This window comes from Poromitra crassiceps (genome assembly GCF_964638095.1).
Source record: "Poromitra crassiceps genome assembly, chromosome: 11".
Taxonomy (NCBI): domain Eukaryota; kingdom Metazoa; phylum Chordata; class Actinopteri; order Beryciformes; family Melamphaidae; genus Poromitra; species Poromitra crassiceps.
In genome coordinates, this window is record NC_139643.1 from 46,830,030 (window position 1) to 46,850,120 (window position 20,091).

Consider the following 20,091-nt stretch of genomic DNA (forward strand, 5'->3'; position numbering starts at 1 on the left):
TTTTCATGTGTATCTTCAAGCCTCCTTTTTGCCCAAAACCTTTACCACAGACTGAGCAAGTAAATTGTTTATCTCCTGTGTGGATTATCATGTGTCTCTTCAAGTCTCCTTCATGACAAAAACCTTTACCACAGACTGAGCAAATAAATTGTTTATCTCCTGTGTGGATTATCATGTGTCTCTTCAAGTCTCCTTTTTGACCAAAACCTTTACCACAGACTGAGCAAATAAATTGTTTATCTCCTGTGTGGATTAGCATGTGTCTCTTCAAGTCTCCTTTTTGACCAAAACCTTTACCACAGACTGAGCAAATACATTGTTTAGCTCCTGTGTGGATTATCATGTGTCTCGCCAAGTCTCCTTTATAACCAAACCCTTTACCACAGACTGAGCAAATAAATTGTTTATCTCCTGTGTGGACTATCATGTGTTTCATCAAGTTTCCTTTGTGACCAAAACCTTTACCACAGACTGAGCAAATAAATTGTGTCTCTCCTGTGTGGACTATCATGTGTGACTTCAACTGTCCTTTATGAACAAAACCTTTACCACAGACTGAGCAGTTAAATTGTTTATCTCCTGTATGGATTATCATGTGTCTCTTCAAGTCTCCTTTTTGACCAAAACCTTTACCACAGACTGAGCAAATAAATTGTTTATCTCCTGTGTGGATTTTCATGTGTCTCTTCAAGCCTCCTTTTTGCCCAAAACCTTTACCACAGACTGAGCAGTTAAATTGTTTATCTCCTGTGTGGATTATCATGTGTTCCTTCAAGTTTCCTTTATGACCAAAACCTTTACCACAGAGTGAGCAATTAAATTGTTTATCTCCTGTGTGGACAATTGTGTGTTTCTTCAAGTCTCCTTTACGACCAAAACCTTTACCACAGACTGAGCAATTAAATTGTTTATCTCCTGTGTGGACTATCATGTGTTTCTTCAAGTCTCCTTTATGACAAAAACCTTTACCACAGACTGAGCAAATAAATTGTTTATCTCCTGTGTGGATTGTCATGTGTCTAATAAAGTCTCCTTTACGACCAAAACCTTTACCACAGACTGAGCAATTAAATTGTTTATCTCCTGTGTGGACTATCATGTGTGTCTTGAAGTGTGCTTCATTACCAAATATTTTACCACAAACTGAGCAGCTAAAGTTTTTCTTCCCAACAACTTCACTGTTTTTCTGTGAGTATAAACCTGACGGAGGTTCACTAGTTTCCATCCATTCGTCATCATTGTCTTCAGTCTCAGAAGAGTCTGAAGTCTTGTCATCACTAGTTGGTTGTGAATTACTAGGTGGATAAAAGTATATAAGATCTAAGTTCCTGGTTGGTTCTGATACTCCACAGTCCTCTTCATCAGCTTCTGTTTTCATCTGTTCAGTTGAGCAGCTGGCTAGAGGCTCTGCCTCTCTGTTCTCCTCAGTTTGGCTTTGATGAAGTTGTGAGGGCTGAGGTTTATCTTCCTCATACTCACTCTTCACAGGGACAGCAGTGAATGGGAACTTGGTGATATTTACCTCCTCCAGCCCTTGAAGCTGCTCTGCCTCCTGACTGGTCCAGAGTCCTTCCTGTTCCTCTTTAATCTGTGGGAGCTCTGGGTCCTCCTGTTCCTTTTTAATGTGTGGGAGCTCTGGGTCATCCTGTTCCTCTTTAATGTGTGGGGGGTCTGTGTCCTCCTGTTCCTCTTTAATGTGTGGGAGCTCTGGGTCCTCCTGTTCCTCTTTAATGTGAGGGAGCTCTGGGTCCCCCTGTTCCTCTTTAATGTGTGGGAACTGATCTGGGTCCTCCTGTTCCTCTTTATTGTATTCGGGCTCTGGGTCCTCTTGGTGCAGACTGGGGGCTCGACTCCTGCTGCTCAGCGGGAACATCTTCTTTAATGACCAACAGCTGCTGGAGGTCTGGAGGCAAGGCTTCTCTGTGTAACCGCACAGCGTCCAATTTATCTTCAACAGCCGCAGTTAGGCTAGGCGCTGCTTCACCACAGCTCTCAGCTTCTGGACTTCAGACAGTTTCATTTTCACACACCTTCAAACCTCCAATAATTAGCTTCACAGCTAACGTTAGCTTCACAGCTAGCTAAACCATTCATCTGAGTCCATTGAGTCTTCTTCTTCCTCTGAGTTAACGGGGATCCGGTTCCACTTCATATATTCGTGATAATCATGCGCGCATACGAGTCTTCTGCTTGTATATTAAACATCTGCAAGTATAACCTGAAAAATAATCAACTAGCTACTGCTAATGCTAACGTTAACTCGTTCTTCTTCTTCTTCTTCTTTATTCCGGCAGACTAGGCACGGGTTAGTGCATTGCTGCCTCACACTGTTAAACTACGTCACTTCACATTGACCTATATCTAGAGGAGCATTACCTCCACCTACTGAATTCTAGTAGTTTTGCAACGCATTTATTTATAGCGAACAAAAAATAACAGTTTCACCCCCAAAATGCTCCCATTCATAAATATTGTCCATACCACTCAGACGCAATTGTCTGAGTCTGAGTTTGCGCAAATGCGTCCCTCAGTATTTTATCGATATCTGTTCCCGATACGTCCACCACATCCAGGAACCTCTTTGCAGCATCCACCACCATTTCAGTCCTCTCAGTCTTCCCAGTTATACTAGCAGCACAGTTCAACACCATAGCAATAAAGGCCAGGAATCGCTTCTTATCCATGCAGATAAACGTTCCAGCCGAGGAGGGGGGGGAGGGGGGGTGGCGGGGGCGCAGAAGACTGATAATCAAAGAACAGAACAAAGTCAAGTGTTCAAATTAGTCTGACATCCAAACAAGTCACTTGGCCACAGGGACGGACTGGGATCCTAATTCAGGCCGGGCATTAGATACCAAGCAGGCCAGGCTGATACGGGCCGACGCGCGTGCCGGCGTCCGAAGGGCGCCTGCGAAAAATTTGGGCCGTCTGAAGCTCAATTTGGGCCGTTTGAAGCCCAATTTGGGCCGTTTGAAGCCAGATTTGGGCCGTTTGAAGCCCAATTTGGGTCGTTTAAAGCCAGATTTGGGCCGTTTGAAGCCCAATTAAAAAAATTTTTTTTTTTTTTTGCAGGCCAGGCCAGGCCAGGCCAGGCCAGGCCACCGGGCATTTGCCCGACGTGCCCGATTATGCAGTCCGCCACTGCTTGGCCATATATCACATCTGAGCTGCTTTCAAATCTGATCATGAAAATCTGATCTACTCTTATGTACTTATTTCGTTAATAGTTATTTAGTTTCTGATTACTCTTTTAGCTTCTTATCTGATAGCTTCTTATCTGGCCATAAATTCCAGTTACAGTGTCAAAATTAGTCTGACATCCAAACAAGTCACCTCACCTGACCAATCCATATATCACAACTGAGCCGCTTTCAAATCTGATCATGAAAATATCCCTATCCAATTCAGAAAATCTGATCTATGCCACATATGGACAGAAAATCACATTCACCCCCCAGCATGATTTGTCAAAATCACAAACATCCAAATGCATGACTGAAGACATGAAAGGATATCTCATTTCCATGTTTATTTACATAATTTATGTAAGGTGGTACATTAAAATTCCTTGTCACCATTTAACTATAAATACACCATTTTAAACAAGGCCTGGTAACCCAACTCATTAAAATACATCCTTCAAACCTTTTCAAATGTAATAACAAAAGAAATGCTTTAATGAATCGAACTATTTCATGTTGCATCTTTTCAATGTTAGTAAAACATGCAAAGCAAAAATATATAATACGAAAATAAAATGATATCAATAGGATGTGATGCTTTACAAAGGAAAATTAACATCAAAACAATTGTATGCTGTGGTAAATACAAATACTGGGTCTGGTGGCAATAAGGGACAAAGCTTAAAGATCTTTCTCAAGGAAATGTTAATGGCTTCCAGCAATAGTTCTCTAAACAGCAATATACAGTAAATACATTACATTAGTTGTCAGTGAAGAGTTCCTCCAGAAACAAAAGCTTTGATTATTCATTAAAACATTACAGATAGTAAACATTCAAACCATACATTTTAGCCCTGTGCGAATATCAGAATTATGACACTGAAATGAATTTTCTTTTTAGGGTAGAATGTGACATAGTTGGACTGTAGAATGGCTGACCAGTAATCATATTGTGTTATGGGTAGTATTCATCTTTCAGTCATGCAGCATCCGTCAATCTACAGTAGAACCACTGCACCATCTTACTACTCTAAATATCTCATCAATGTGTTGTATTCTGCAGGCACTTACAAAGCATGGCTAGGGCTTGCCTGAAACTATTATGACTTGAAGATTAGATGCAAGGTTCAAAATGGTCCACTAGTGAAAGGATCTCATGTAAAGTGAAACATCTGATGAGCAAGTGTGTTTATGTAGCCTTGGGTGTAAATATTGATTACATAGGATACAGTTCAAATTAATGCCATGGGTCTCTGGAAGACATCTGAGCAAAGAGCTGGAGAGGAGATGAATCATGAAGGACGTACAGTATCTGAAATAGAGAGAAAACAACAATGCAGTGCGAGAGAATTAGACGTGGCACTTATAGAAAACAAACCAAGCTAGCAAAGTTATTGTAAAACAATCAAATATTCAACTTTTGCAAAACGTGACTTACATGTTTGAAGTGTGTGATAGACAGTGGCTTGTTTGTGATGGTCTTGGGTTTTGTCATGAAGAGTCCAGAGTTGTTGCATGGTGTTGATGGTCATATTGGGCTACATAGTTCTTAGCTTGCTCCTTGCTATTCATGTTGCTGTAACTCCAGGGTTCATGACAGAGTATTGTGAATGGGTGGAGTTCAGATATTGGCAGAGTATGTAGCCCAGGATGAAAAAAGATCTTGAAGCTTGGTATTCTTAAAGCAGATACCCTTAGTGTTAAGCATCTTCAGGAGACTCCTTATTCTGCTCTGCAGAGTGGCATTCATCTTGCTTTAGCTAGCTTTTTTAATATTCATAAATATACACATGGACAGAAACTTCTGTTTAACAGCTTGTTTGTTTGCCCAATTTGGTTCGGTAAAATGATAGGAACACTTCGGCACAAAAAATATTGAAAGCCAATAAAATCTTGTATTTGTAGAACACATAATGCTTATGATATTAAACTTTAAAAATAGAAAATATATCATATACACTTGAAACTTTTGTCATAGATATTGTAAATTAAAAAAACAATGCAGATTTTCTGTATGCAACTGTTTTAAGTATAGTAAATCTGATAAGATAGTATAGAAGATGTCAACATAAATGTAACTAAAAGTAAAAGTGAAACATACAATAAACAAAATTTTTCAACTTGTAAAATAACTAAATATTTAAAGTCCTGTAACAACCACATGCAGAGCAGAATAATGGTAGTCTTTATTCCATTGAGAATTAGGCATCTTGTGAGCACTGTGGTTGTATCCTTCCCTCAGAAGTCATCAGTATCGGCGGCTATAGCTTGGTGAACTGTAGGAGGTGGTGGAGGAGGAGAAGGTTGTTGTGAAACCCGATGCGGTGGCATCAAAGCTACCCCTTCTAGAGCCGGACCTGGAACCAGTCCTTGAGCCAGACCGTGACCCAGAAGCGGAGCCTGAACCGCTGATGCTATAGGGACTGTAAAGACCTTTGCTTGATTGAGATGATGCTTCCAGTAGCCGGAGGCCAGTTCCCTCTTCTATCATGCTTCTTTCCATGGCATCCTTGTAAGATATTTTAAGCTTGGTTTTAGGGCATGTGAGGTATTTAGAATATGCACTGACATCTCGTAGCTTCTGTGCAGTCCGTGCATCTAAAGTGCCCTTCTTCACAGCCTCGTCTATGGCGACTCTGCTGGTAATATCTGGTTCAATTAATCCACCAGTAAGATACTGGACTTCGAGGAATCGTTGTCCGGCCTCGTAGTACAACCACCCTTTCTTTAACGCTTGGGCTGCTGACATTTTGGTTTTGGTTCTGGGATCCTCAAATCCATTATAAGCCTTCTGGGCTAGATTGATGCGGTCCACCATAATCTTATCCACGAGTCCCTTATTCATGGAGTCTGCAACTGAGAACTTCTCTCCAGTATTTGGATCGATGATGCCTCCTGTGCAGGCCTGAGCTTCGAGTAACCTTTGACCGGTTATGTTGTCCACAAGGTTTCTGTGCATAGCCTCTGTGACAGACACCTTCTCCAGTGTGTCTGTGTCCAGGATTCCAGCTACAGGGCCAGTTTCCTCTGTGGGGTCATTCCATATGGTTGCTGGAGTTTTGATAGCAGGTATTGGGCTCATAGAGGAAGAGGGGTAAGAGGAAGAGGAGCCAAAGGAGGATGAGCGTGATCTGCTACCACTGTTTCCAGACAGCATGTCTGCAAACTCTGTGATGGACAGAGTTCCTGCCCTGTATTGCTCCAGTGCCGACTTGTCAATGAGGCCCTTTGCGATTGCATCATCGATGTCATACTGCCGACCAGACCTTCTGTCAATGATCATGGATTTCACAACTCCATCGGATGAGGTGATGGTAATTTCCTCCCATTCACACTCCTGCTCTGCAAGCTCTTGGTAGGTCTGGTGATCAATAAGTCCTTTGCGATACGCCTCATATACAGACATCTCTTTGCCTGTCTCTGGATCAACGATGACTACTCTGCGTTTGCGCACAGATGACTTGGATGAGGTCTTCCTCTCACGCTTCTTCTCTTTCAGCAGTAGGAGAGCAAGTCCCGTCTCTGGGTCTATCATGCATCTCTCCATGAGCTGCAGGTAGGTGAGGTTTTCCTCGGTGTTGGGGTCAAAGAAGCCTTTAGTATCATCGGATGGGTCAGTGAGGATCTCGTTCATTTCCTCATCAAAGAGGCCACGTTCATATGCCGTTTCAACTGGCAGGCGGTGGCTTCCCTCCGGATCAATAATTCCACCAGTAGCAATTTGAGCCTCTAGCAAGCGAATGCCATGGTCCTTTAGAATGAGACCCTTTTTCATAGCCTGGAATAGAGAGATGATCTTGCCAGTGTAAGGATCCTTGTACCCTGTCACTGCGCGCTCGGCAGAGAGGAGCTTGTCTTTGAACTCGGGGCCAACAATGCCCATTTTGACAGCTTCAATGACATTCAACTTGAGGTTCTTAATGGGGTCAATGACATACCCTGTGGCTGCTTGAGCCTCAAGAAGTTCAAAGGCAGTCCCTGGTCTGATCATGTTCTTCTTCATTGCTTGGTATATGGACAGACGATCTTTGCTAGATTCGACATACACTCCAGCAATACAGCTAGTACCTTCAAGGTACTTCTTAAGGGTTCTGCTGACCTCCTCCACTGTAGTGAAACCCTCAGTGAGTTCAGTGTAGGTCTTTTGGTCAATGATCTGTGAACGAAGCAGCTCGTCCACAGTGATTTGCTTTCTGAGACCCTTGAAGAGAAGCCTTCTATCTGCCAGTGAAAGTAGCCGTAGACCACTTTCTTTATCGACTCTGCATCTTTTCAGTAGCTGGGCATATGACTGTTTCTCATCTGTAGTTGGATCAGTATAGCCGTGGGCATCCCCATTAGGATCAGATATTCGATCGTGTGTCTCCTTGTTGATGTATCCGCGTTGCATGGCAACATCTGAGGGGAGGTGGAAGTAGTATTCAGGATCCATTAGTCCCCCAGTGGCATTCTGGGCCTCCAAAAGCCTCAAGGCATAGTCTTCAGGGATGAGGTCTTTTTTCATTGCCTGGAAGAGAGAAATGACTTTTCCGCTGTATGGATCCTTGTAACCAGTGACTGCTCTCTCAGCAGAGAGAAGTTTGTCGTGGATCTCAGGGCCTACGAGCCCCTTGCGGACAGCCTCATCAACTGTTAAAAGCTCATCCTTCACTGGATCGATCATGAATCCTGTCGCTGCTTGGGCCTCCAGGAGATTCAAAGCAATCTCCGGCTTGATGAGTCCTCTCTTCATAGCCTGGTAAATGCTAATCTTTGGCGGGTTGTCTGACATGATTCCAGCAATACAACCAGTACCAAAGAGGTACTGTTTCACAGATGGCATTTCCATCACCTCACGAATACTCATCTTCTCTTGTTTCAACAGGTTGTATGTCTGCAAGTCAATGATCCGAGCGCTGTAAAGCTCCTCGATAGTAACTCTTCTCCTGATCACATCACATGACATGCCCTGCTCTAACTTAACAGTCTCCCTTTGTTCAATGATTTCAATGATGATGATCAGCATTCTGTCCTTGGTGATTTTCCCTGAGCGAAACTGTTCCAAAAGCCGGCGCCTTTCCTCTTCCGGGAGCACGTCTGAGTTCATCACATCCCACAGGGACATACTCCTTCCTGCAAAACCCGCATGAGGGATATCAACACTCAAATCTATTTGAGTGTTAGCTAGGTCTGTTTGGGCCTGCTCCTCTGTGTACTGATAGGACTTTTCCTCGGGAGCAGGTGCTTCAACCTTTGACAGAGGCAAGTAGCACAGACCAGTGTTGGGATCTCTTGTGCATTTCTCTAGCAATTGCTTGTAAGTAACACTTTCATTGGTGCTGGGATCGGAGAAGCCTTTAACGTCGCCTGAAGGTTCACTGAAGGACTTGGCCATCTGTTTGCTGAAATAGCCACGCTGAACGGCCACATCACTGGGAACACGATGGCTGCTGACTGGATCAACGATCCCTCCTGTGGTAAACTGAGCCTCCAGAAGGGGAATAGCATGCTCCCTCAGTACTAGCTCTTTCTTCATGGCTTGCAACAGGGAAATCTTATTGCCTGTATATGGATCTTTGTATCCAGTCACTGCCTTTTCAGCGGAGAGAAGTTTCTCATGAAGCTCTGGTCCGACAACTCCAACCTTCACCGCATCATCCACGGTATATTTCAGATTTTTGACTGGATCAATGATGGAACCAGTTGCTGCTTGGGCCTCAAGTAGTGCAAGGCCAGTTGTCTGTTGCAAAGCATTCTTTTTCATTGCTTGATATATGCTGAGTTTCTCCTTTGACTCTTCCATAATGATACCTGCAATGCAATCTGTGCCCTGCAAGTACATCTTGACCTTGTCAGTGTCACTGATTTCTTTAGGTTGCTTCTTGCCCTGCTGGAGTTGATCAAAGGTCGCCTTATCAATGATGTTAGAGTCAAGTAATGAGGTGGCAGTGACAGGTGCTCTAATACCTTCAAAACAGGCCTTCTCCTTGGTTTCATCCTCTTTTTCATCAACCATTGTCATCACAATAGTAATCAGCCTTTCAATTGTCACGTGCCCTATTCTGTACTGTCGGATCACTTCTATTCTTTGCTCCTCGGTGATGTATTCAGAGTGTATGATCTCCCAAATTGTGACTTTTCTTCCTTTGAAAGGCCCGTAGTCTAACTCCATAGTTGCCTGGTTCAAAGTCTCTTTTGTCTTGGCCTCAGTGATCTGTTGGTCTTCTTTTGGCTTTAAGGCCTTCTTTGAGAGAGGGAACAATGGAAGTCCAGTTTCTTTGTCCGTGACACACTTCTTCATGAGCTGTGCATAGGTCGTGTCCTCCTGCGAGTTAGGATCAGAGAAGACCTTTGTCTCGTCAGTGTTCTCGTTCAAGGTCTTGCTCATTTCCTCGTCGAAATATCCACGTTTACAGGCAGCCTCATGTGGAATGCGATAGCTTTTAATAGGGTCAATTATTCCACCAGTTGAGAGCTGTGCCTCAAGCAGACGGATGCCATGGTCTTTCTTTATAAGGCCTTTGTTCATGGCTTCAAACAGTGATACCTTTTTGGCAGTATATGGATCTTTGTAGCCATTGACAGCTCTCTCTGCAGACAGAAGTCTTTCATGCAGCTCTGGGCCAACAAGACCTGATTTCACAGCCTCATCAACAGTGACCTTCTCATTCTTGACAGGATCAATGACAAACCCAGTCGCTGCTTGGGCTTCGAGAAGGTTCACCGCCGTCTCGGGTGAGAGTATTTCCTTCTTCATAGCTTGATAGAATGGCATTTTCTCCTTGGTTGATTCATTCATCAGTCCAGCAATGCTAGGCGTTCCTTTCAGCGCGTTCTTCACAGACTCCATCTCAGAGATCTCCTTCACTGTTATCTTGCCATTGCTCAGCTTGTTGAACAAGTCTTTGTTTATAATCTTGGACTCTAAAAGTTCACTGGCCGAGACTGGAGTCCTCAAACCATCAAACACCGTTCCGTTGTTCTTCTCTTTGTCTTCAACAACAGTAATGACAATTTTGATGATCTTTTCCACTGTGATTTTGCCCGTCTTGTACTGGCGAATCAATTCCTTTCTTTGCTCTTCAGTGAAATATTCCGAATTGATGACTTCCCAAATGGTGACGGTTTTCCCTTTGAACTTTCCAAAAGGCATGTTGACGTTGGATTTACTGAATACTTCTTTAGTCTCCTCGTCTGTGTACGTCCTGTCGCTCTGAGCAGCTTTCTCTGTTACTGGTAAAATCAGGAGGCCTGTCTCCGCATCCTTGGTGCATCTCTCCAGCAACTGCTTATACGTGAGATGTTCTTGAGTGCTCGGATCAATGAATAATTTGCAGTCGTCACTGGGATCGGTTAGTTTCTTGTTCATGTCTGCATCAAATTGACCCTGTTTGTAGGCTGTCTGAAGGGGTACTCTATGACTATTGATAGGGTCAATGATTCCACCAGTTGCAAGCTGGACATCAAGAAATTTGGTAGCCTGCTCCTTTTCAATGAGCCCCTTTTTCATGGCCTCAAAGAGAGAGATCTTGGCTCCGGTATAGGGATCTTTGAAGCCAGTAGCTGCCCTCTCTGCAGACAGCATCTTGTTATGGAGCTCGGGGCCGATTAACTCCTCTTTAACAGCCTCATCCACAGGGAGCATTTTATTTTTGACTGGATCTATAATGTAACCAGTAGCTGCTTGAGCTTCCAGCAGCATCATGGCAGTGTCAGGAGTGATCTTGTTCTCCTTCATGGCCTGATAGACACTCATCTTCTCTTTGGATGGGGTCAACACACCTCCAACAAAACTGTGGCCCTTGAGACACGATTTGACTTTATCAGTCTTTCCCAGTTCTTGCACCGAGGCTTTGCCCTTCTTCAGTTTGTCAAATTCCTTTTTGGTCAGGATGCCAACCTCGTGGAGCCTTTCAGCAGGAACCTTGTCCCTAATCCCATCAAAAGCGAATGCTGGTTCTCCGTTTTTCTTCACCCCGTCCACCTCGACAGAGCCGTTGAAAACTTTCTTTGTAGTTTCCACCATTGTCATAGCAACTAACTGCTCTTCAGGAACCTTATCGGTCTGGACTTCAATTTCCTTGGACGTGCCTTGTTTTGGAGCAACCTCGAGATTCTGGAGTTTCTCACGCAGCTTTTTATTTTCCTCTGCCAGGACTTTTTCTTGTTCGAGCCTTTTCTTTTCAAGCTCCTCCATCTCTTTTTGCTTCTTCTTCATCTCTGCCTCAGCATCCCTTTGTTTTTTCAAAGCCGCCTCCATAGTAGCCCGGAGTTTCTTCTTTTCCTCGTCCATTTGCTTCCTTTGACGCTCTTGTTCATCTTTGAGAGCTTTGGCCTTCTTCACTTCATCCTCAAACTGCTTCTCAAGCTTGTTTTTCTCTTCTTCAATGCCCCTTTCTCTTTTCAGCAACAGCTCCTTCTCTGTGAGGAAAGACTGCTGAAGAATGCTCTTCTCTTGTTTCATCTGTTCTTGTTGCGCATGTGCCATCTAATTAGAAAAAGAAGAAAGGAACATCAGATCAGAAATCACAAGATCATAAATACCAAACACTGCATGTCTGCTTGAAAGAATTATATAAGGGCTAAGAAAGTTCAGAAATCACAAATTATTGTAATACACGTATAAAATAGTGGGTTTTGAATGGCATTCATATAAATTGCTGGGCAGTGTTACTTTGAGTCTCTGCAATTTACATGGCATGTTAAATATCTACTTCCACAAATAGTTAGTGCTTTTAAGATCATGTTAATTTCAAGGGTTTGTATATATTGCGTTACAATGTTAATTCATGTCACAATACCTCTTTAGACTTATTCTGAAGCTCTTCTGCCTCTTTTTTCAATTTCCCCTTCTCTTTTTCAAGGTCAGCGATGGCTTTACGTAACTCATCCGCTTCTTTGGTGCTCTGCAGTCTCTGCGTCTCCAACCTTTCCACGACCACCTTTTCTGCAGTGTGTTTTTCGGTCTCCTGAAGACGAACTTTGATTTCCTCGGCTTGTTTCTTGAATTTCTTAGCCTCCCCTTCGGCTTTTGACTGAGCATCACTGAGCTCTTTTACCCTCAGTTTCAGTTTCTCTGCTTCGGCTGAAACCTCGAGCTGCCTCCTGCGCTCAGCCTCTAGTGACTTCTGGAAGCCCTCTGTCTCCTCATCCAGACGCTGCTGTATCTGTTGCTTGTCCTCCAGTAGCTTTTGAGCCTGTTTTTGTGCTTGGTTCTTTTGTTTCTGGAGCTCCTCGGCCTCAGCTTTCAGTTTTGTAGCCTCTTGGATAGCCTGCATTTTCTCCTTTAGCATTTTCTCTGCGAGTGCCCTCTGTTCGGCCAGGTCAGCCTCAGCCATCTGCCTCTGTCTGGCTGCTTCCTGCGCCTCCACACTCAGCCTGGCAGCATCCCCTGCCAGGCTCTTCATCTTCTCTGCCTCCTCTGCAAGGAACTTCTGTGTCTTATCTTTGTCTTTCTGCATGAGGCGCTTGTTTTCTCCCTCGATCTTTAGCTTCAGTTTCAGGAGCTCCTCCATCTGGATCTTGACTTTGGACAGTTCCTCCTCCACCTGTGCTTTTTGTTTGACAGCATCATTTACTTCACCTTTCACTCGCTGGAGCTCCTCATCCAAGACGGATTTCTGCTTATCAGTCTCATCCAGCCGCAGTTTCACCTTTGCCAGCTCCTTCTCCACCTGAGACTTCTGCTTCAGTGTTTGTTCAGCTAGTTTTTTGTGCTTGGCCATCTCCGCGTCAGCCTGCCGCTTCTGCTCAAGAGCCGTTGCCTCCGCTTCGGCTCGCTTGGAGGCCTCCTTCTCCGCTTCCTTCTTTGCGCTCTCTGCATCCTTTTGAGCTTTGGCTTGTTTCGCAGCTTCGTCCTCTGCTGCTTTTTTCTGTTTTTCAGCCTCCTCGGCTTTTTGACGGAGTAAGGCGGCCTCTTTCTCCGCTTTCTCTTTGGCTTTCTGTGCAGCTTGTGCAAGTCTCTTGGCATTTTCAAACTCCTCTTTTAGCTTGTCCTGAGCGAGGATGTCCTCTTGCTTCTTACTGAGAACATCTTGTGCCTTCTGTTCTGCAGCACTGCATTGCTGTGCTGCCTCCTTGGCTAGAACAATGTGTTTCTCTGCCTCCTTGTCGGCCTTCTCTTTCTGTTTATTTGCGTCGGCGGCTTTCTTTTTGAGCCGTTCGACTTCAGCCTGAGCAGCCTTGCACTGTCGAGCTGCCTCTTCCTCCGCTGCAGTGATCCTCTTGACTTTCTCCTCAGCTTCTTTCCGTTTCTTCTCCTCCTCTGAAGCGAGCTTTTTCATTTTCCCCGCCTCTTCCTCAGCTCGGAGTTTGCTCTGCTGCGTACCCTCTGCAATGCCCTTCAGTTTGTTCAATTCCAGCTCCAAATCCAACTTGCCTCGTGATGCCTTCTCAAAGTTGAGTTTGATGATGCGGATCTCTTCTTCAACCACTTTCCTTTGCTTAATAGCTTCTCCCACAATTGTTTTTTGCCTCACTAACTCAGAATCAGATGAGTTCTTCAGTTGTGTGATTTTCTCCTCAATGTCCTGCTTATGCTGAGCAGCTTGGTCCTCCAGCTGCTTTCTCTGATAAGCTTCTTCCTCTGCCTTTCTTTTGAGCCGATCATTTTCTGCTTCTTTGTCTTTCAGGGCAATCTCAGCTTCAGTCTTCAGACGAGTTGCCTCATTGATGGCTGCTAGTTTTTCCTTAAGTACCTTCTCAGCCTCAGCTCTTTGCCGAGCAGCCTCCTCCTCAGCCATCTGCCTTTGCTTCTTAGCCTCCTCAGCAACCGACCTCAGCCTGGTTGCTTCCTCGGCAAGTTGCCTCATTTTCAACACCTCCGACTCAAGGAGCTGCTTGCTCTTTTCTGTGGTAGACATTGTCTCCTTCTCAGCTTTAACCTTCATCTGAAGAAGAACATCCATTTCACTTCTGACTTTAGCCAGTTCGTCTTCCAATTGTTTTCTCTGGTTTTCAGCAGCATTCACCTCATTTTTTAGACGGTGGAGCTCATTATCTAACAGGGCCCTCTGTTGTTCAGCATGTTCAAAGTCAGCTTTTAAGCGTATGCATTCTTGTTCTGCAGATAGCTTTTGCTGGGCTGTTTGTTCCGCCAATTTCCTCTGTCTTTCCAGCTCGTTCTCTGCATTTTCCTTTTGCTTGAGTGCAGCATCTTCAGCCTTGGCCCTTTTCTTGGCATCTCGCTCAGCTTCCACCTTCTGCTTCTCTGCTTCCTCCTGAGCCTGGCTCTTCTTGTGGGCTTCCTCCTCAGCTTGAAGCCTCAATCGAAGAGCCTCGTTGGCTTTCTGTCTCCACATTTCAAGTTCCTTCTCTGCTTGCTCCCTGGCTTTGTTGGCTTCATCTTGTTGCTTCTTGAGTTGCTCAGCTTCCTCCTGCAACTGAAGGACAGTGCCCTGTTCCTTCTTCAGGGATTCCTCAAGTTGCGTTGCCTTTTCATTAAATGAGGCGCGTTTGCTTTGCAACTCAGTGGCAGCAGTCTTCTGAGCCACCTCCTCCACGACCTTCATCTGCCTCTGTTTCTCCACCTCGGCCTGTTTCATACGCCGCTCTGCCTCCTCAGCTTGCAGTTTGAATTTGTCCAGGTCATCCAAAGCCTTCTGCTTTTGCTTGGCAGCCTCTTTTTCCGCCTCAGATTTGCGTTTCAGCTCCTCCTCTGCGTTCTTCTTCTTCTGAGACTCTTCAGTAACCTGCTTACGGAGCCTTTCCGCCTCGTCCTGAGCAGCTTTCCTGAGCTTCTCAGCCTCTGCAGCCTTGTCTCGGAGCTGCTGTAGCTCACCCTCAGCGGTGCTCTTCTGTTTTATTGTAGTCTCCAACTGGATTCTGATGATGTGGATTTCTTCCTCAATCTTGGAACGACTGTATAGGGCCTCTTCCACTTGCTGATTCTTGGACTTGATCTCCTGTTCTGACAGGCTCTTGAGATGGTGCAGCTCCTGCTGTATGTTTTGCTTCTGCTTTTCAGCATCCACTGCAACATCTTGCCTCCTGCTGACCTCTTCTTTCATTTTCAACTGTAACTCCTGGGCTTCTTTTTCTGCTTTGGCCACGGCTTTAGCATGGGCCTCGGCTAACTGCTTTTGCTTTTCTAACTCGGCCTGCATCTCGGCCATCTTTTTCCTCTCCTCTTCTTTTAGCTTTTCAGTAGCTTTCTATATTAGTAGAAGCAAAGAGGGAATAAAGGGAATTGAGAAAATGTTAAGGGTGTTAGGATATAAACTATTCAATATCCTAGCAGTTATTAAACATGTAGGTACATGGAAATGTAAATACATGAGAATATGTTACAGCTATGGCTAAGTATTTACAACAAATAAACACTTATTTGTCTAACTAGGGAAATAAATAGTGTATTGGGAAATGCTTGTCATGTTCATTTAATGTATGGCACACTGAATGAGACTTTACTTCAAAACACGTCACAACACTACACTTTGGATTTTGAATGGCTTCATGCAGTTGAGGTATTTTTCCTGACTGATGCTAGATACTTGCCCTTTGTCTGTGTCATAAAGCCTGGTCATGTTAGAAAATTAGCATCGTACACAGCAAAGTTACAGCAAATCTGCATGTGATAAGAGTAGGCTACTACACTTATTATAACTATTTTCATGTAGCAAGGAGTGAGTATGCTGTAAGTATGCTGCCACTGCCACAGCCCATCTAAAACATATTTCATATTTAATCATTTCAAATGAGTTTCTAGGGGGCACATTGGAGTTGCATAATTCAGCCACTATTGCAGATTTTTGGCTCGATTTCTGGAGCATGTGTCACTCCTCAAATCTTAAAATGTTCTCAATTTTCTGTAAAATGTGTCAAGTACTGTAACTGCAAACGGATAGGCAGAGAAGAATTATCAGCAACATGCAAAGAGTTTTAAGCAGCGCGGGAAGGTAAGCTGATAATAAAGCAGGCAATAATTACAAAATAGCCCATTCATAAAAAATCTGCCCTATGGACTTTGCATTGCAACAAGTCATAAGTCAGAATCAAGTGCACCAATTGATTCAATTGACACCAAATTGACACCAAAACTTCATTATGAGGAATAGCATAGTGATGCAGCAAACACAGCCTGATTGGATTTAATTGAATTCAAAATGTAATGTCAATGACCAAAATCCAATATCAATTTGTACTGAGTCTGATAACAGATAAGGTTAACATCAAGAGATGGGTATCAATCTTCAGTACAAATGCTAAGTGTATCATGTAACTGTACATGAGTGACAGATCCTTAAAGGGAAGGTTTTTAATTTGAGAAACCTTTCCTATGGAGCACGAATCAAGCTTGGTTAAATCTGGACCCCAGTATTTTCTTTACGATATATTGGTACCAGCCTGCTGTAACACTTGTTTAGCAATGATAGTCCAAGTCAATGGAATCAAACCATTACTGCCATAAACATAATAGCACTGTCGTGAACATATAATATAGCAATTTAGCCAAGAAATGCTAACAGGAAGCTGGTGCCATGAGAACTTGTAAATGGTCTAAGAGGGGGCTCAATAAAAAATCCTAAACCTTCCCTTTAATGGCAGCATGACAAGGTTGGATGTAAAGGGGGATGATATGGTGACAGAGAGGGTCTTTTTTAAATACCTGATGCTTTGGGGTTAATTCATCTCTTAAGCGCATGATTTAATAGTCATCATGACAAAGCACTGGTGGTGAGCAGTTTAAAGAACCAAACAAAAAATACAGCGTTAGAAAAGAAGGCAAGGGAAAAGTAAAGTGATAGTTTAAAAAATAACAGTATATTTGAGGAGCTAGTTAGCCAAATGGAAGCCTCCTGATTTCAAGATTTAAATAAAGAAGCAAATCACAAATCAAATTGTAGGACAAGCAGTTGCGCAGTTGGAATGTGACTGGATTAGGTTGGCTAATGCCCGTGCAAATCAGAAGCATTATGTATAAACAGGCTTGTAAAATCAGTGGCTGATTATGATTCGATTAAGTACACAGTGTAGCGGAATGAAAGACAGGTAGTGTAGTAGGGATGTGTTGTGCTGCAACACTACCGCTATACAATATTCACTTAAAACTGTGCACTCGCCACTGGAAGGTTGCCCTATCATTCTAAATACATGATACTCTGAATGACAGAATCCTAACTTTCAAGTGCCAACATTCTGGAATTATTTCAGAAATAATGACAAATTATTTCCCATACATTATTAATCAGTAATAGCAGGTGTTTTGGTGGTGGATGTTGGCGTTTGTGTTAGTGGGGATTTAAGATTTTGACAGAAAGCTGCCTTCAGAGTGCGTGTAATTACCTCCTCATTCTCCAGGCGGCGCTGCGTCTCTGTGATGAACTTGATGTACTGGCTGGTGAGCGTCATCAGCTCACTATAGCGGGTTCTCAGAGTAACATACTGAAAGAAATTTTGTAGTACAGAACACTTAACTACTATGACCAGACATCTAACTGTAAGTGTGTGCATTTTCTTACAATATACTTCCCAGGTTTTCTGTCAAATCTGAACAATCAGACAAAGCTCTATTATAGAGCACATCTGATTTGTTATAACAACAATTAAGAAATGGTAAATCGTTAAAACAGTGTGTAGCGTGTGATTGCATACGGATCCGCTCAACCCAGCAGCACCTGGACTGAATGTGTGCTCGTGTCTCTGCTTTTCTCAGCTTAATAAGTGCTATAAATGTGTTGTATGTATGCGTATAAAACCTACCTCTTGGATGATATTATCGGAGGCACACTCCATTTTGGTTTTCTTTAAAGGAGATGCTATGGGATCCTGCAGCGCTTTGTAAGTCACCACCTGAAGCTCATAATCCTACAACAACAAAAAGAGGTGGAAAAAGTTTAGTCAAGCCAAAAAGTACATTTCTTATTTCGTAAAAGCCGACCATATCCGCACATACCTTGACTGCATCGATATATGCCTTTGCATATTTCTGGCAATCTTCAACCTTGTCCTTATTTTTCTCAATCTCTTCCAGGAGTTTCTGTAAAGAATGATGAATAAAAATATGAAAATCTGATAAAAAAAAAAAGACTATTGTTTACAGTGTAAACAATGTATCTTTTTCTACAGGAAAGGTGACAACTAGCGCCCTTCTGATTATTGTTGAGAAAATCCTTATCTATTTCTTTTCAACTTAACTTTAGTGGAAACTCAATTTCATCCAAGCGCGCCATTACAATCACTGAAGTAAGACTGTTTGCATGAGGAGACGGACGGTATCCTTGTCACGCTTGATTCAATGCACTCCTTTTCTTACTGAGTCTATGTAATCAATGTAACCACCAGAGGGCGCTGTGCGACGCCTCTTCTTCTCCATACAACACACAGCTTATTCTGTTCTGGACCTACAATACCTTCTCCTGTGCCAGCTGCTCCTTGAGGGCCTTGCTGTCGCCAATAGGCACAGCTTGGATCTTCTCCTGTCTCTGCTTGGCTTCGCCCAGCCAGTGGATGAGCCACTCGTAGCTCTCGTGGTACGAGTGCATCTGGCGGCCCAGGAGGTGGAGCTCTCGCTGCCTCAGGTCCACCTGGGCGAACACGGCCTGCCAGCGCTCCAGCAGCCCGCTGACCAGCAGGCGGTAGTGCTCCAGCTCGGAGTCCCGCTCGCTGTGCACACGCGTCATCTTGTCGGTGATGGTCGTTGCCCTCTTCAGCTCATCCTGCAGCCGGTCAAACACTGCCTGGTCGACCTCGGCCTCGTCGCGCATTTTCTGTCACAGGAAGAAGAGAGGATGAGAGAGAAAGAGAGCGAGAGAACCATGTTACTTGTTTTTTTTTACTCTTTTTATTGGGGTTTTCAAAGACATACAGATGTAAATAGGAATGCTAATTTACAATGCAGATGTAGATAAAAAAAAAAAAAAAGTACAAAGATAATATACATTTTCTTATATGAGATTCATTTTCTTATATGAGAGTCTGGACTGCTCTTTTTGGCTTTTTTAGCCTTGGTACATTGGTGTGCGGATATTTCATACATTTTTTTTTTTTTTACAAATTCTGTTCACATACACATCACAAAAATGTATTAAAGGGATAGTTCGTAATTTTTTACGTTTTAAGTGTACTACATGCAGTAGAATGCAGCCGGCGTGGTCCCAGTTTGGAGAAATGGAGACAGGCCGCGTCACGCAAGTAGAGCTGTCAGAGTGTGAAGGGGGCCCCAGCTGCACCAGCAGCTGGGGGAGAAGTGAGGCTGCTGCACCTCCTGGCTACATCGAAGATTTCAGCTACCAACAGGGTGTAAATTATGTCTTTTCATGTCAACCTGGCATCTCAGGGCTTGTGGAGACTTAGATTATGCCAGGTGAGCAGTATAGAAGCATTTTATGTATTTCTATGTTGTCTTTTGCTCATGGCCTCCTTCACACTCAGCTCTACTTGCCTGACACAGCCGGTATACGTACATTTCTCCAAACTGGGACCACGCCGGCTGCATTCTACTGCATGTAGTACACTGACTGTGTGCAAGTACATCATAGTACACTGACTGTGTGCAAGTACATCATACAACCCCACATCAAAAATTCCGAACTATCACTTTAAGGGAGGGATGCATCGATTGCAAAGCTCTGGGCCGACACCGATACTCAAGATAACAATTAGGCAGATAACTGATACATACTGTAGTGTACATATATATATACACACACACACACACACACACACACACACATATATATATATACATACACGCACGCACGCATGTGTGCGTGTGCGCACACACACATTTTTTATTACCCCTTTTATGACAGGGAAACTATGTGAGCCAACTGATAAGCGAAATATTTGCTAAATATCAGCCATTGCAATCGGTGAACGGCACCTTTTTTGCCGGTAGGTCGACCACAGTCAACAAGAACAATGTGACTTATTGATGGAGATCGCCTGCATGTGACAGTGTTCCTGTCTAGCTCAATGGAAACAGTGTGTC

At 43.7% G+C, this 20,091-nt stretch overlaps 1 protein-coding gene across 1 annotated transcript in view; it reads right to left on the bottom strand.

Annotated features, from left to right (window-relative positions):
- Positions 1–3,514: 3,514 nt before the first annotated feature.
- The window catches only part of pleca (plectin a), a gene marked incomplete at its 5' end in the record, with an annotated part of 146,662 nt that continues 130,085 nt past the window's right edge, over positions 3,515–20,091 (bottom strand). The window contains 7 exons of the mRNA XM_083645817.1: positions 3,515–4,494; positions 4,621–11,649; positions 11,963–15,313; positions 17,445–17,543; positions 17,862–17,966; positions 18,055–18,138; positions 18,512–18,868. Of these exons, the coding sequence (XP_083501943.1) occupies positions 5,431–11,649; positions 11,963–15,313; positions 17,445–17,543; positions 17,862–17,966; positions 18,055–18,138; positions 18,512–18,868 (10,215 nt within the window). The 3' untranslated portion in view covers positions 3,515–4,494; positions 4,621–5,430. The remainder of the gene's footprint in view (positions 4,495–4,620; positions 11,650–11,962; positions 15,314–17,444; positions 17,544–17,861; positions 17,967–18,054; positions 18,139–18,511; positions 18,869–20,091) is intronic.